Source organism: Coregonus lavaretus, assembly GCF_964263955.1.
Source record: "Coregonus lavaretus genome assembly, chromosome: 29".
Classification (NCBI taxonomy): domain Eukaryota; kingdom Metazoa; phylum Chordata; class Actinopteri; order Salmoniformes; family Salmonidae; genus Coregonus; species Coregonus lavaretus.
Window position 1 is genome coordinate 11,868,023 of NC_140016.1, and position 14,536 is coordinate 11,882,558.

Genomic DNA, 14,536 nt, shown 5'->3' on the forward strand with positions numbered 1-14,536 from the left:
CCAAATAATTCATAAACATAGCAAACAGAGTCTGTGATAAGGCGTCTCCTTGTTTTACACCCGAGGGTGTGGGAAACCAATCTGTACCATGTTCATTAACACACAGGCAGTTGGTGCTTTGTAGAGAGACTGGATTGCGTGATAAAATTTCCCAGCAACCCTGTCTTTATCAACTATAGGCTAAAATATCCCTTAAACAATGTACATTTGTCATGGAACATATCGGAACCCTTTTCGTTTGCCTTTGTAGTAGACCAGAGTGGTTCAATCCCCCTGCAGTAATTATATTCTTCCATTAGATGGAGTGGGAAGTACTGTAGTCTACTACATGTGTCATACATTAGGGCTTCAAAAACATGTTTTGATCATCCCAAGCTCCTGTTCCAGCGCAGGATTAGTTCTATAGTCTATAATGATTAAGATTAGAATTGATATGTGGGTTTTGGATGTTCGCCCAGGTCAAGTTTTTCCTATGGTCCCAAACTAGTAAACATATCCCCTTCTATTCCTCTTTATTTCATAAATAATGTTCTCTTTATCATGATGGGAATATTCAGCGTCATTTTGGAAATGTACTTCACCCTGTAGGCTATTTTTCTTTTTATTTAAAGAGAGCACATTGTTAAACAATCTTTAAAATTGAACATTTAATAAGTGAAATCTACACATTCAACAATTCAAATAGCTGGATTTTTATATTTTCACAGTCTTCTTACAATCTAACGGGTGAACGGCTGACTTCAAATGAGATTGATTCCTGGCCTCCACAGCTTGCTTTCCATTCGCTCTGCCTCTTTTTTCCAGACAGACAGAAGTTGTATATACAGGATACTGGTGTTTCCTCTCCGGCTCCAGACCCAATTTGAAGGACTGTAAAAGCCTGAACGGTTTCCAGCTTCCAAAGCTTAGCGGCACTAGAAGAAAACAGATTGCTCTCACTGACAGTGTGCTCTGGTAAATACTTTGAGAACCAGGTTTTCCTGTTGCTAAATGTTGTTAGACCTACTATTAATTTATATAAAAGATCTACTATTAATTAAAATTCTCCTCTCTTTATGAGAAGTGGAAGTAAAGTACTTATTTTCTTGATAATACAACACATGGGCCCTTTATTACATTATAATTAAGTGAATCTATTAGAATACATTTGCAATTACATCTGTGACTTTTGTTCCCTTTTAGAAAAGTAAGTTATTTTATTTGAATATGTTTTAATTGATAATGTAAAGAAAGTACTTTGTTGAAAAGGCACAAGGTAATGTAATGCAGAACAACATAATTCAATCCTCTCCGTTGACCTTTGGATGCAGTACCCTATGCAAATAGCCTATACAAATTACCATTACATATTTTTGAGCAGTCTCCAAATTCTATTAAATGGACTGGAAAATACTGATCGATTATCTTGTAGGCCATCAACAGTGGTGATCTTGACAAGTCCTCACGGGATGTCCTTCCTATGACTTGCCTCAAAAAGACTTATTGTAGTCTAGGATTAAGAGAACCCATAATAACACAGGAGCACATCAAGATTTACTCACACGAGGTAGATTCAGATAGAAAATGAAATGACTTTCTGTCATGATCCTCTTCATAATTACAACTTTGTTTCGAGGGAAGCTCGACAGCTGCTATGAGCTGTTTAAAGGTGTAGTGTATGATTATTGTGTGAGATTTAGGTTGGCAGTACTTGAGATAGTGATTTAAAGATGTTAGAGGTGTTTAATGATCATGGATATCCATTCAAATAAATTAACAACAGTTCCTTTATTTTTGGTTAAAAAGTACTTGATGAGCACACAACAGTCAGAGATTTGTCATTAGAAAGGGCCAGCTGAAAGGGAAAAGGAGGTCACTTTTAAATGTTTTTAAATACTGAGCTCAGGTAGCAGACAATAACCAATTTTACCTCATTCATACTTCAACACATAAAAAGAGTTGGAATAAAATACCATTACTGTGTCATTTCAAGTTATGTTGTAATCAAATATATGTTACTAGCACTTTCACTAGTTACTGTAGCTTCCATCAAGCAGGAATTACCAATCATACTGTCAACAAAAACAACAACTTGTATGTCATTGAAAAGGCATTGGGGTTCATAGTTGAATAAAACTGTTATAATCACTGTTATAATTACTGCTGTCTCTGCCTCCAATTGTCATATGATTGAACAATCTGATGTCATCCACCAGGCATGTTTGCTTGTTTGCTTAAAGAACATCCAATGCTGTCTCCCACTTTTAACTGTTCAAACATAAACCGAATTAGATTCATTCCAATTCATGACAGGCAGAAACATATCCATAACTGGAGATTCTTGATATTTTTGCTAGCTCAACAGGTATCAAGTAGGCCTATGAAATTAGGTCCATCATACTGTATGTCTAAGTGATTGGTTGTAGTCTCCTCCAGGAGTGGCCTTGAATAACCTCAATAACAGCTGTGAAGAGTTTATTTTGTTCAAGGGCCTTGTTATAAAGTCTGGCTCACTCCACCGATGCTGTGAGAATTTTACTCCTATAAAAAGACATAAAAGCATGTATCAAGCATTGAAAACAATCTCCTGTGGGTGCATATCAAGAGGTGGTGGGATGCATACAAATAGAACTGTAAAAATAAAGCATGCATATCCGATGACTTCATAGGTGCCGAGTTGTCTATGTAAATACAAGGGGTAGAAGAATATAACCCATTCCAGTAAAGGAACTGCTTGGTCAGATCAGATGCAGCGTAGAACTGAGTGGGCCACAACAACATTCTTTCACCCTCTCTTTAGCGTTGGATGCAAACCAACCAAAACATTTTCCTTATTGTGTTTCTACAAAGAGACAGATCCTTCTTTCCCATCTTTAACACATGCTAGGGAATTTTAACATTTGTTTATGACTTGATGCTGTCAGTTTTTGTTGAAGACTTGACTTTTAAAACTTAACTGTTTAGTGTTTATGATTCCATTTCCATTTTAAATGTTATTGAAAAAGAGTTCCAACAAGTAGACACTAAGTGAATTCAGAGCAGAGTTCAGGGCTTTAAACAAGCGCAGGAATAAGTTCTAAATGTCTTTAATCAGTATGCATTTTATCCCCTCAAAAGTTTCCCCTTAGACTCACTGGCTCTCTCTGACAAAGGGATTTCTTTCTTACAGAGCCCACCCCTCTCTCCCCCTGCCTCCCTCTCTCCCCCTCCCTCTCTCTCCCTCGCTCTCCCCGGCCTCTGTAACAGCTGCTGCTCAGTGCTGTATCCTGAGAGAGTGATGATCAGTGTATTTTTTTTTCAAAGTGTTTTTTTGGAACAGATGGCCAGGGGAGAACTGGGGAATGTGCCAGCACCGCACTGGGGAATGTGCCAATTCCTGTAGCGAGTGAGTTCTCTGGGCTCCAGCTCGCGTGCCTTCACCCTGCCCTCTGCCCTGAGTGGCGCCAGCAGGACTTCCCAACTAGCGTTACGAACATCTGGTGTCTGGGACTGCCAGGAAAACAACCGTTCAGCTATTGAATGTGCTTTATGCTAGGGAAACACATTAGCTCCCAGTGAGGGAAAGAGAGCTAGAGTGAGCAGAGAACTGGGAGTGCAGGGAAAAGTTACATGCATGTAATTATGTTGGATATGTAATCTATGAACAAACACCTAATTCACCATTGTGTTATTTTAGACAACTTTTCTTTTCTTTTTTTCTTTAAGAAGTGTTTAAAATGTTTGCATCAACCTTTTAAAGTTTGATGTAATTTGCAATTTACAAAATGTATAGATTAGAATAGCTCTTTCAAGTTAAATACAATTTGTAAGTTGTTTTATTTTTTGCTAATCAATACTTTAATGAATATTCAGGGTAATCAACCTATTATATGATGTTCCTATGTTATGTTATGAGTTTTGGCAATAGGTGAACAGTCGCTGTAATCCTCTAGTACGTTTCCCAAATGACATTTAAAACATTAAATTACATTACTTTCCAGATATGACTAAAAGTGTGTTTAAAATGTAGATTCAATTATAATGTTGTTTCACCATGAAAGATGGGAGGAAAGGGGGGGGGGATGGATGAGAGGGTAACAGAAGAATCTGGAGAATAAATGAGAGAGATGAAGTGACAGAGGAGAGGACTGACAGGGGACAGATGAAGAACTGGGAGGAGGAGAGGACTGAAAGGGGACAGATGAAGAACTGGGAGGAGGAGAGGACTGAAAGGGGACAGATTAAGAACTGGGAGGAGGAGAGGTCTGACAGGGTACAGATGAAGAACTGAGGAGGAGAGGACTGACAGAGGACAGATGAAGAACTGGAGGGAGAGTAATTGATAGAACAGTGTTAAGAAGTTAAATGTGTAAATGAACGTTCTCCATACTTGGGTCTCAACCATGCATTAAAAACCTTGTTGATTTATAGAGAGGCCATGGAGACGTGTGGATCCAGAAGAGAGCTGGAGGAAGTTCAGCCTCAGTTTACATGACTCCCAGTGTCATAAAACACAAAGGCATCAATCACCCCTTTTATTCACCAGGGGCACTTTTTATTCTGTTCTGGACAAGAAACTGGCAAAACACCCAGTTCCCTTTCAAACACGAGTTGATGATGATTTAATTGAATGGGATTCTTAGTAGGCAAAGGAATGGCCCTCTTAATTGGAGAGAGTGTTCTTCCCTCTTTTGTTGTTGTTATTGTTAGAAATACCATCCCTCTGTCTGTCACACTGCCCCATGTTTTTCTATTTGCAGCTTCCTGATAAGTCCCAATTGTAAAGTGGTTATCCCACTGGCTATAGGGTGAACCTATAGAAATCAGGGCATTAAAATCAAAATGTTTGTATTATAACTAATAGAAACATCACCATGTGAAGATATTTGTAAATATGTATGTATATATTATAGGTACTTAGTTTTATTAGTTGTATTAGTAGTTGTAGCACTAGTTTTATTAGTAATTGTAGCAGTAGTTTTATTAATTGTATTAGTAGTTGTAGCAGTAGTTGTATTAGTAGGTGTTATTACTTGTAGGCCTATTAGTAGTTGTACAACAACTTGAAAACGAGATGGTGCATCTCAAGAGATTTCATCCTGCAAAATGTCAAATAGAATAAATAAATAACGTGATTCTGCTAAGTTTTCAATGCTGTGATGTCATCAATTTACCAGTCATTCTAAAATGTCTTATAGATTTGTTAGCACGTGACATGACAGTGTAGGAGGAGAGATGTTAAACTAGCAGAAAGAAAAGCTCCATTCATTTAGCTTTATTTTAAAGTCAAATATCCATGACCAATTATTTCATTGGTCTTGTATGGTCACCTGTTGCTCTTTATCAATGGCCTTGTTTATAAGCATAGTTGAATCCACTGAAATATGTTTCATGTTATTGATATGCTATATTGCAATAAACACGTTTGAAGGAGAAGCTGGCTTTGACTTGGCTTTCCATTCCCTCTCTGTAACTACTGATGCCTCAGAGGCCTTGCTCTTCTTTTGATAGCCTTGAACTTTAAAGCAAACTTATTGCAATGCCTCAGCAATGTCTCCAAATGTGTGCTTGAGTACTTTTCACTTGCAGGAGTCCATTTTCATGTCAATGTCTCACCCCACCTAGTCATTGCTGCATGAGGCCTTCAGCCAAATAACACATGCACAGGATAAAATCTCAGGCCAGACCGTCGTCGGACAGTAGCCTAAATACTGCATCCCCCTCCCTCCTCCTCTTCCCTAGATCCAATTTACCTTTCTCTTCTTGGAGCGTCCCTCAGCCTGCAGGGTGCGGGTGCACTGCTCCACGCACTCTCTGAAGCTCATGTTGCCGTGATCTGGGGTGTAGTCCAGGTCTGCCAGCTGAGCCAGCGACAGGATGTAGTTACAGGCAATTCTTAATATAGCCAGCTTTGACAACTTCTGTCCATAGGAGTAGCAGGGCACCTGTATAGGGTTAAAGTTTGATTAGGTTAAAGAGGCCCATCATACTGATATGAGACGATGGTAGAACCAAGCTGAGGACGTTTTCAGTTAGGCTACGGTATACATGTTCGAGATACTATTGCTGGTGTCAGGTGACCGTTTTCCACCATATCTTTCTAAGTGCCAAAGCAGCTGGTGATGACATGACGCAGTAAAAAGGGTTCACAACGACAACTTCCCTGATTTTGTTTTCAAAGGATAGATATTCCATGTTGGATTTGGTCAACTAAGAGATAGCTGTAATTGACATTGATATTTCATAGTACACCTACTAGTAACAGACCTACTGGAGTTAATAGAGTGTGAAGAGCTTTGTCATTAACAAACCTGTTCCCTGTTTCATATGCATTCAACATATTTTTCTGTCATTATGAGAGGTGTCATGTGGATATGATTTGCACTGATATTTTTGTTGCATATAAAATGACATGAATAGACTATTACATAGGCCTACAGAAGGGGAACATGTTTTTTGGGGGCCGGCCAAATAATTGTGTATGTAGAACAGTTTAGACTGACATGTCTTACAGACTGTTCTTTCTAATATCTTTAATGTAGCAAACGGAGCACATATTTTGAACATAATGTCAATAATACCAAATTGTAAATTATTGACACTAAAATTCATTTAATAAACTATCTATAGAAGGGGCCATACAATTTATACTCAAGTGGGCTATATTAGCCTACATTCATACTCAAGTAGGCTATATTATTATTCATAATTTCCATATGTCCATACAGTGGCATACTGAAATGGGCATGTAAATGCAACTAGTTACTCTTAGCTCAGATTAACATCACATTCTGAACAAGAGGCATCATTGTACAGATTGTTTGTTTAGTGAATTCAGTGTTAATACCTGCTTTCTCAGCGCCTCAAAGGCTGCACTGATGGTGTGCACCCGGGTCCTCTCTCTGGCATTCGCCAGTAGCCTCCGTGTCTGCTGAACGGCTTTGATCTCAGTGACGACGCCAGAAGTTTCTGCTAGCCGTTTCCTTGGCGATTCAACCGGGTCGCTGCTATTGATGTAGGCGGTCTGAGAGGCTGAGGAGAGGGACTTCTCGGAGCGCTGGCACAGGACGATCCGGGACTGTAATGTGTGATCGGACCCAAATGACTGTTGATGGCCATAACTTGTAACCTGTGGGAATGTGCTGTTAAAAGAGTCTCTGCTTGTCGGTGTTGACTCGGATAAAGGCTGTGACTGTGATGATGGGAGCTTCCCAGTAACTGTTGATGGTAAAGCATTTATCCTCATGTCAATAGCAGTATTCGGGTTTCCAGATGTAATTATGGATTTCTCCACAGATAGAACTGAACTAGGGTCTTGCAGTCTTTTTTGGACAATGTTTCTACATGTCTCTTCCATCAGTTCCCCCATAGAATCGTCGTCCATTATTGAATCATATTGGTAATGTTTGACCTCGTCACTGGTGACACGTTTTGGGTCCCGACCTTTCCGTTTAAACTTTTTATTCCCAGTTGCATCCTTTGCATTGATTGTCTTCCAGCCATCGCTGAGTAGATGTGGATTCCTCATTTCTGCACAAATAGGCACTACGCACTATTGAAAACAAACAGTACCACTGCCTTAAACGAAATAAGCCTATATTGGGTTACAATATTGCGCAACAGTATAATAATATTATATTGTAATATAATCAATTAAACATAGCCGGACAAGTCACTATGCAATGCAGCACTCTGATTCCAAGCATCAACAATCTTACTTTAAATAACAAAAATAAAGAATAGACCACATGTGCAGGCGCGTGTTGCTCCCGAGGATTCCGCGTCTCCTGGAGCAATCAAAATTGCCAGCATTTTTTGTGAATGTGCTCTTGAGTTTCATCTGTATTAGTTTGCCTCAGTTTACATAGAAGCCCTTGTCGGTGAGATAAGTCGCCACGCCGCCTACAGCGAGAGACCGCCCAAAATATCTCTCGCAGTGCGTAATAACATATTAAACCACTGATTACGCGCATGGCTACTTGGTGACTTTTATGGACAGGCCTACAGAAGGACAATTATAATGGTATTTCAGTATAATACCTTGTTTTAAATTATTATATCACAATCTGTATGCGTTACAAATTAATTTTTACAAAGGCTATAGGCCTAGGCTACATGAGAGCTGGGGTGCAGAGTTTTGGGGGGAGTGGACGATATATTTCTTTAAGCTATAGACCACCATAAAGTCTTGCATGAATGGTGTATATAAAATGCATGGACCATGTTCACAACTTAGCCTATAGGTAATTGTTTATGCAATGCATCACCAATACGCATACCCATCATATTATTTTTGGTCTTCATTTAGCAAGCAAAACTAAATAAGTGCACATGGTAACCGCTAACAGTGTAGCCTAGACTTTTTGAGGTGTCTATAGCAAAGAACGTTTTTGGAACAGGGCAGACTAATAGGGGGGCCAGTCCAGGAATAATCCACCCAAAACCACTCATTCCTATAATTTACAGTGTTGCATAACACTAATATGTGATAACAATATATTTTTTTAAACAAATGTTTCATTTTGTCGTTATAATAAGGTTGGTAGCAACATGTGGAAATCGTTGTGGAAATCTGTTGCAGCTTGAGTCGACTGCAAAACCCACAATGCAATGCTCTCTATGGGCTGACTGGCTAGCTAGCTAGTTAGCAAACGTAGCTACACAATAATAGCAAAGTCAATATCAGCATGTGAAGTAGCTAGTTAGCTGTAAAATCGCCTAAACGAACTGCACTATCAATTTAGGAGACTACAATCTCTCCATGTTCAACCTGCAGATCTATGTGCCTCGCAGAGGGGAGTCTGACATTCACAACGGCCATGCAATGCACCCTTGACTGATGAGGCACACAAATAGGGAAATGTGTTAGACCCTCTGTTAAATTACAAATTTCTCGTGGTAGGAATATCGCAAAAATATGATCAATGGCTCATTCGAGAGAAGACAACCTCCCGCGTTATGACATCGGCCAGTATTGACACGCGATCTAAAAGTCGTATTCCTATTAACTTCCAGTGTAGTGAGAGCGGCTTTATCGCAATCATAACACTATATATACAAAAGTATGTGGACACCCCTTCAAATGAGTGGATTTGGCCATTTCAGCCACACCCGTTGCTGACAGGTGTATAAAACCGAGCACACAGCCATGCAATCGCCATAGACAAACACTGGCAGTAGAATGGCCTTACTTAAGAGCTCAGTGATTTTCAATGTAGCACCTTCATAGGATGCCACCTTTTCAACAATTCAGTTCGTAACATTTCTGCCCTGCTGGAGCTTCCCCGGTCAACTGTAAGTGCTGTTATTGTGAAGTGGAAACATCTAGGAGCAACAATGGCTCAGCAAAGTGGTTGGCCACACAAGCTCACAGAACAGGACTGCCGAGTGCTGAAGCTCGTAGTGCGTAAAAATACCTGTCCTCGGCTGCAACACTCACTACCAATTTCCAAACTGCCCCTGGAAGCAACGTCAGCACCAGAACTGTTAGTCTGGAGCTTCATGAAATGGGTTTCCATGGCCAAGGAGCCGCACACAAGCCTAAGATCACCATGCGCAATGCCAAGTGTCGGCTGGAGTGTTGTAAAGCTTGCCGCCATTGGACTCTGGAGCAGTGGCTTCACCATCTGGCAGTCCGACGGACAAATCTGGGTTTGGCAGATGTCAGGAGAACGCTACCTGCCCAAATGCATAGTACCAACTGTAAAGTTTGGTGTAGGAGGAATAATGGTCTGGGGCTGTTTTTCATGGTTCAGGCCCCTTAGTTCCAGTGAAGGGAAATCTTAGCGCTACAGCATACAATGACGTGCAGAAAGCGACGTCCATACAGAAATGGTTTGTCGAGATCGGTGTGGATGAACTTGACTGGCCTGCACAGAGCCCTGACCTCAACCCCATCGAACACCTTTGGGATGAATTGGAACGTTGACTGCGAGCCAGGCCTAATTGCCCAACATCAGTGCCCGACCTCACTAATGCTTGTGGCTGAATGGAAGCAAGTCCCCACAGCAACGTTCCAACATCTAGTGGAGGCTGTTATAGCAGCAAAGGGGGGACCAACTCCAAATGAATACCCATGATTTTTTAATGAGATGTTCGACGAGCATGTGTCCACATACTTTTGGTCATGTAGTGTACCTCATACCGGCCAAATTTCTGCCTGCTTGAATGGCAATAGCTCAAATACACATGAAAACATGAAATTACCCAGGGAATAGATAGAACATCGCTCAGAGATGCACAAAAACAATGTAACATTCAAAATGGGTGAATCTTTACTTTAAGTACTATGGAAGAAGTTAGTACAATGCTGCCACCTACTGCCGAAGAATTCAAACACAATCGCTCTCTGTGCACGTGCACGCACATGTAGGCCCTTTCTGCCTAAAATGTGAATATGTAATATTTGAAGGCATTATGAAATAGTCCAAAAAAGATTTTGTACAAATAGAGCCTTTCATGTACTCCAAGATAACTATTTAATACATACAAAATATAAGCAGTGACCTTATATACAGACAGGCTTTAATGTCAGAACATTTTTCCAGAGTAAAGAGATCCAAACAGGCTTTGGTTCTTCTTTTTTTTCTTTTTAACACAAAGGCCTCCAGTTGTTCCTGGGCAGAGTGCCAGCCGCTGAGCGACCTGCTGCTGCTTCCTCCTGATATTAAATTCCTCTGGCATGTACTCTGCCCTGGCTGACGCCAGCCCGCCACCAGGTCTCAAGAGTAAATATTTCCAGCTGGCACTGTTGCTTTGGTGCTCTGGTGAGGTAATTCATAGCTTTTTTTGTAAGGATCTTACAGTTAAAATATAGTTTTCGTCATACTTATTGGGAGGCACATCTGTTTTGTTAATTTGTATTTCCTCTTTCCAACAAATACTATATAAACTGCTACTTTGTCGCATTACACTGCATTATCTTTTATTGGACTATTGATGAACAGGAGTGGACCTTGAACCAGCAACCCTGCAAAAGAGAAAGTGCTTTACAAATTCTTATAAAGGTCAAGACCACTTGGCAGACAGAGGTCGTAATACACTTACACTAGGCTACAGCCTATTCGGTCTCACTTTTTTGACCATGAGATAACCGTTTTTAAAAAATACATAACTTCATTTTACATACTGAAAGAACATATTGTGGCGTTTACGTGGTTCCTGATCTTATAACATTACTAGCTTAAATGACAAACGGACGGAGAGGGAATCACAGTTAATGCCAACAACAGGCATTTTAATGTTACACTGCACGGGGTAACAGGGAACTGCACAAAACAACCAACCTAGCCTGAACTAGCTAGCCATACCGTAACTCTCAGCCCAGCGGGAGGTATCTCCCCAGAGAGAATCATGAGAGAGCCAAATGGGGCTCTCCCTGCTAGTTATATCCACACTAAACCCGGGGATATTAACCACTCAAAGGTGGCCTTAGTGGGAGTGACCATAGAATTCTATGGGAGTGACCTACTCTGGCCCGTGGTCTGCCCACCCTACCCCACGAGGGTCGGTACAATATGTATTCACAATAACATTTATGAATGCAGATTGGTTCTTGGTCGGGTTTTGCTCATTTATAATGGTGCTGCTGCAGGGATAGGTTCACTAGACTCAACAAAATAATCAGATAAGGCTCATGTGGTTGGGAAATTTACTTGAGAATAAACTATTAAATTTTTCTTTTTAAATAGTGTTAATGAGGAGCAGCTGATTGGATTACCAATTTTGAAGAATCCATTTGATATATCCAAACTGGTGGAGAGAGTGCTGGGTAAAGTGAAGGCTGTGAGGATCACGAGAGGCGGGCTAGTAGGAGATGTGTTGTTATGCTGAGGATCAGAAGGAGCGTGTGTTGCCCATCACCTGATTTGAGAGGTTTGACGTGTCCTGTGTGTCTCTTCGGAACAGGGCACCCCTCAAGGGGGTAATATCTTGCAGAGATGAAAAATATTCCTGGAGTGATTGATGCTCGTCGGAGGAATCGTGTGGTGAATGAAGAAAAAGTGAAGACTCTGTTCTTTTGTTTTTTATATGGAGTCTCTCCCTACTCAAGTGCAGTTGGGATATACAGTTGAAGTCGGAAGTTTACATACACTTAGGTTGGAGTCATTAAAACTCGTTTTTCAACCACTCCAAAAATGTCTTGTTCACAAACTATAGTTTTGGCAAGTCGGTTAGGACATCTACATTGTGCATGACACAAGTAATTTTTCAAACAATTGTTTACAGACAGATTATTTCACTTATAATTCACTGTATCACAATTCCAGTGGGTCAGAAAGTTGACTGTGCCTTTAAACAGCTTGGAAAATTCCAGAAAATGATGTCATGGCTTTAGAAGTTTCTGATATGGGAATTGACATCATTTGAGTCAATTGGGGGTGTACCTGTGGATGTATTTCAAGGCCTACCTTCAAACTCAGTGCCTCTTTGCTTGACATCATGGGAAAATCAAAAGAAATCAGCCAAGACCTCAGAAAAACAATTGTAGACCTCCACAAGTCTGGTTCATCCTTGGGAGCAATTACCAAACGCCTGAAGGTACCACGTTCATCTGTACAAACAATAGTATGCAAGTATAAACACCATGGGACCACGCAGCCGTCATACCGCTCAGGAAGGAGACGCGTTCTGTCTTCTAGAGATGAATGTACTTTGGTGCGAAAAGTGCAAATCAATCCCAGAACAACAGCAAAGGACGTTGTGAAGATGCTGGAGGAAACAGGTACAAAAGTATCTATATCCACAGGAAAACGAGTCCTATATCGATCGACATAACCTGAAAGGCCACTCAGCAAAAAAAAAAAAGCCAGACTACGGTTTTCAACTGCACATGGGGACAAAGATCGTACTTTTTGGAGAAATGTGCTTTGGTCTAATGAAACTAAATACTTCCAAAGTTGTTGCAAAATGGCTTAAGGACAACAAAGTCAAGGTATTGGATTGGCCATCACAAAGCCCTGACCTCAATCCTATAGAAAATGTGTGGGCAGAACTAAATAAGTGTGTGCGAGCAAGGAGGCCTACAAACCTTACTCAGTTACACCAGCTCTGTCAGGAGGAATGGGCCAAAATTCACCCAACTTATTGTGGGAAGCTTGTGGAAGGCTACCCGAAACGTTTGACCCAAGTTAAACTATTTAAAGGCAATGCTACCAAATACTAGTTGAGTGTATGTAAACTTCTGACCCACTGGGAATGTGATGAAATAAATAAAAGCTGAAATAAATAATTATCTCTACTATTATTCTGACATTTCACATTCTTAAAATAAAGTGGTGATCCTAACTGACCTAAGACAGGGACTTTTTACTAGGATTAAATGTCAGGAATTGTGAAAAACTGAGTATATATGTATTTGGCTTTGGCTAAGGTGTATGTAAACTTCCGACTTCAACTGTATGAACTACTGAGTCAGAACATTTGTTCGAAGACCAATGCAGTGTGATCATTGTAAAGCTTTTGGACATGTTTCAAGTGTTTGCAGAAGGGAGAAGCCGAGCTGTTCAAGTTGTGGAAAAGATCATATCATGTGTTTTAAAAGTGATGAAAATGTGACGTTGCAATTGTGGTGGGAACCATGAAGCAATGTCTTTGGAATGCCCAACAAGGGTGAAAGAGAATGAGGTGGCCAAAGTCAGGGGCTGTCCAGAGCATTTCATATGCAGCGTCTGCTAAAAGGGTTGAGGGTTCGAATGATTCTCCTGGAGTCCATGGTGGTGGATAGGCCTTCACTGAAGGCTGCAGGGGTTGCCATTCAACAGCAGGAACCATATATGTTAAAGGTTAAGCAGGTGGACTGTGTGGCCTTTATAGCTATGGTGATTAATGGCACTGCCAAAGTGGAGAGGAAGTCCAGGAAAATAGATATTGTGGATGTGGCGGAACTGTTCCTGGGACGGAGGAGTTGCATGGAGTATTCTCACAAGTCTTCTCAGGTCATAGAGCCTGAGAAGGAAGATTTGAAGGAAGGAATAAGTGGGAGTTTGGGGGTTTTGTTTTGTCAATGTGCTTTTTATTTGTTTTATTTGGGGTGGATTAAGTTAGTTTTCCCTATCACATATGGGTTTTATTTTTACCTTTTGAGTTTTTTGATGCCTCCAGATATTTATAGAGTTGCTTTTTCAACCTTATTTATATCCATATACAGTTTCAATTCCAATGTTTTTTAAAAGTTTTCTTATCTTTAGTCTCAGCAGACCACCTAGCTCTTTCTTTCAGTATTAAGCAATTTAACCTCCAGGATAAGACACACATTTAGGAAAATATACCTTTTTATCCACCCCTATTTTTGATTTACCTTCATAGCTTTATGCTGCAATCAAGTGAAAAGGAAACCATTGATATGCCTGTGACAGTTTAAAATACATTTTAGTTCACTTAATGAGCCTGCTTGCAGTGGGCCTCTTGCAATCACTCCATCATTTTCATGGGTTAAAGTAAAAACAAAGTCGTTGTCATTCTCTGCAGCTCGATCTGCAGCTCGACCAACACAGAGTTCCACTAGCGTTAGCTCGGTTTCAGTTAGCCGCAGTCCATTTTTCCATCTTGCTGAGTTTAAGCCCATTTCAGTACAAGG

At 40.4% G+C, this 14,536-nt stretch overlaps 1 protein-coding gene across 1 annotated transcript; it reads right to left on the reverse strand.

The window, feature by feature from the left end:
• Window positions 1–1,748: 1,748 nt before the first annotated feature.
• atoh8 (atonal bHLH transcription factor 8) lies at window positions 1,749–7,832 on the reverse strand. The gene is made up of 3 exons (XM_084146651.1): window positions 6,806–7,832; window positions 5,712–5,903; window positions 1,749–2,520 (listed from the first exon to the last, which is right to left on the reverse strand). Exons 1-3 carry the CDS (start codon window positions 7,484–7,486, stop codon window positions 2,515–2,517), a joined length of 879 nt encoding a protein of 292 aa, XP_084002777.1. The 5' UTR covers window positions 7,487–7,832; the 3' UTR covers window positions 1,749–2,514.
• Window positions 7,833–14,536: the final 6,704 nt, after the last annotated feature.

Coding starts and splice junctions, on each gene's coding strand:
- atoh8 (XM_084146651.1), bottom strand. CDS start 7,486: ATGAGGAATCCACATCTACTCAGCGATGGCTGGAAGACAATCAATGCA. Junction 5,904..6,805: donor TTGAGGCGCTGAGAAAGCAG/GTATTAACACTG, acceptor AACCCTATACAG/GTGCCCTGCTACTCCTATGG.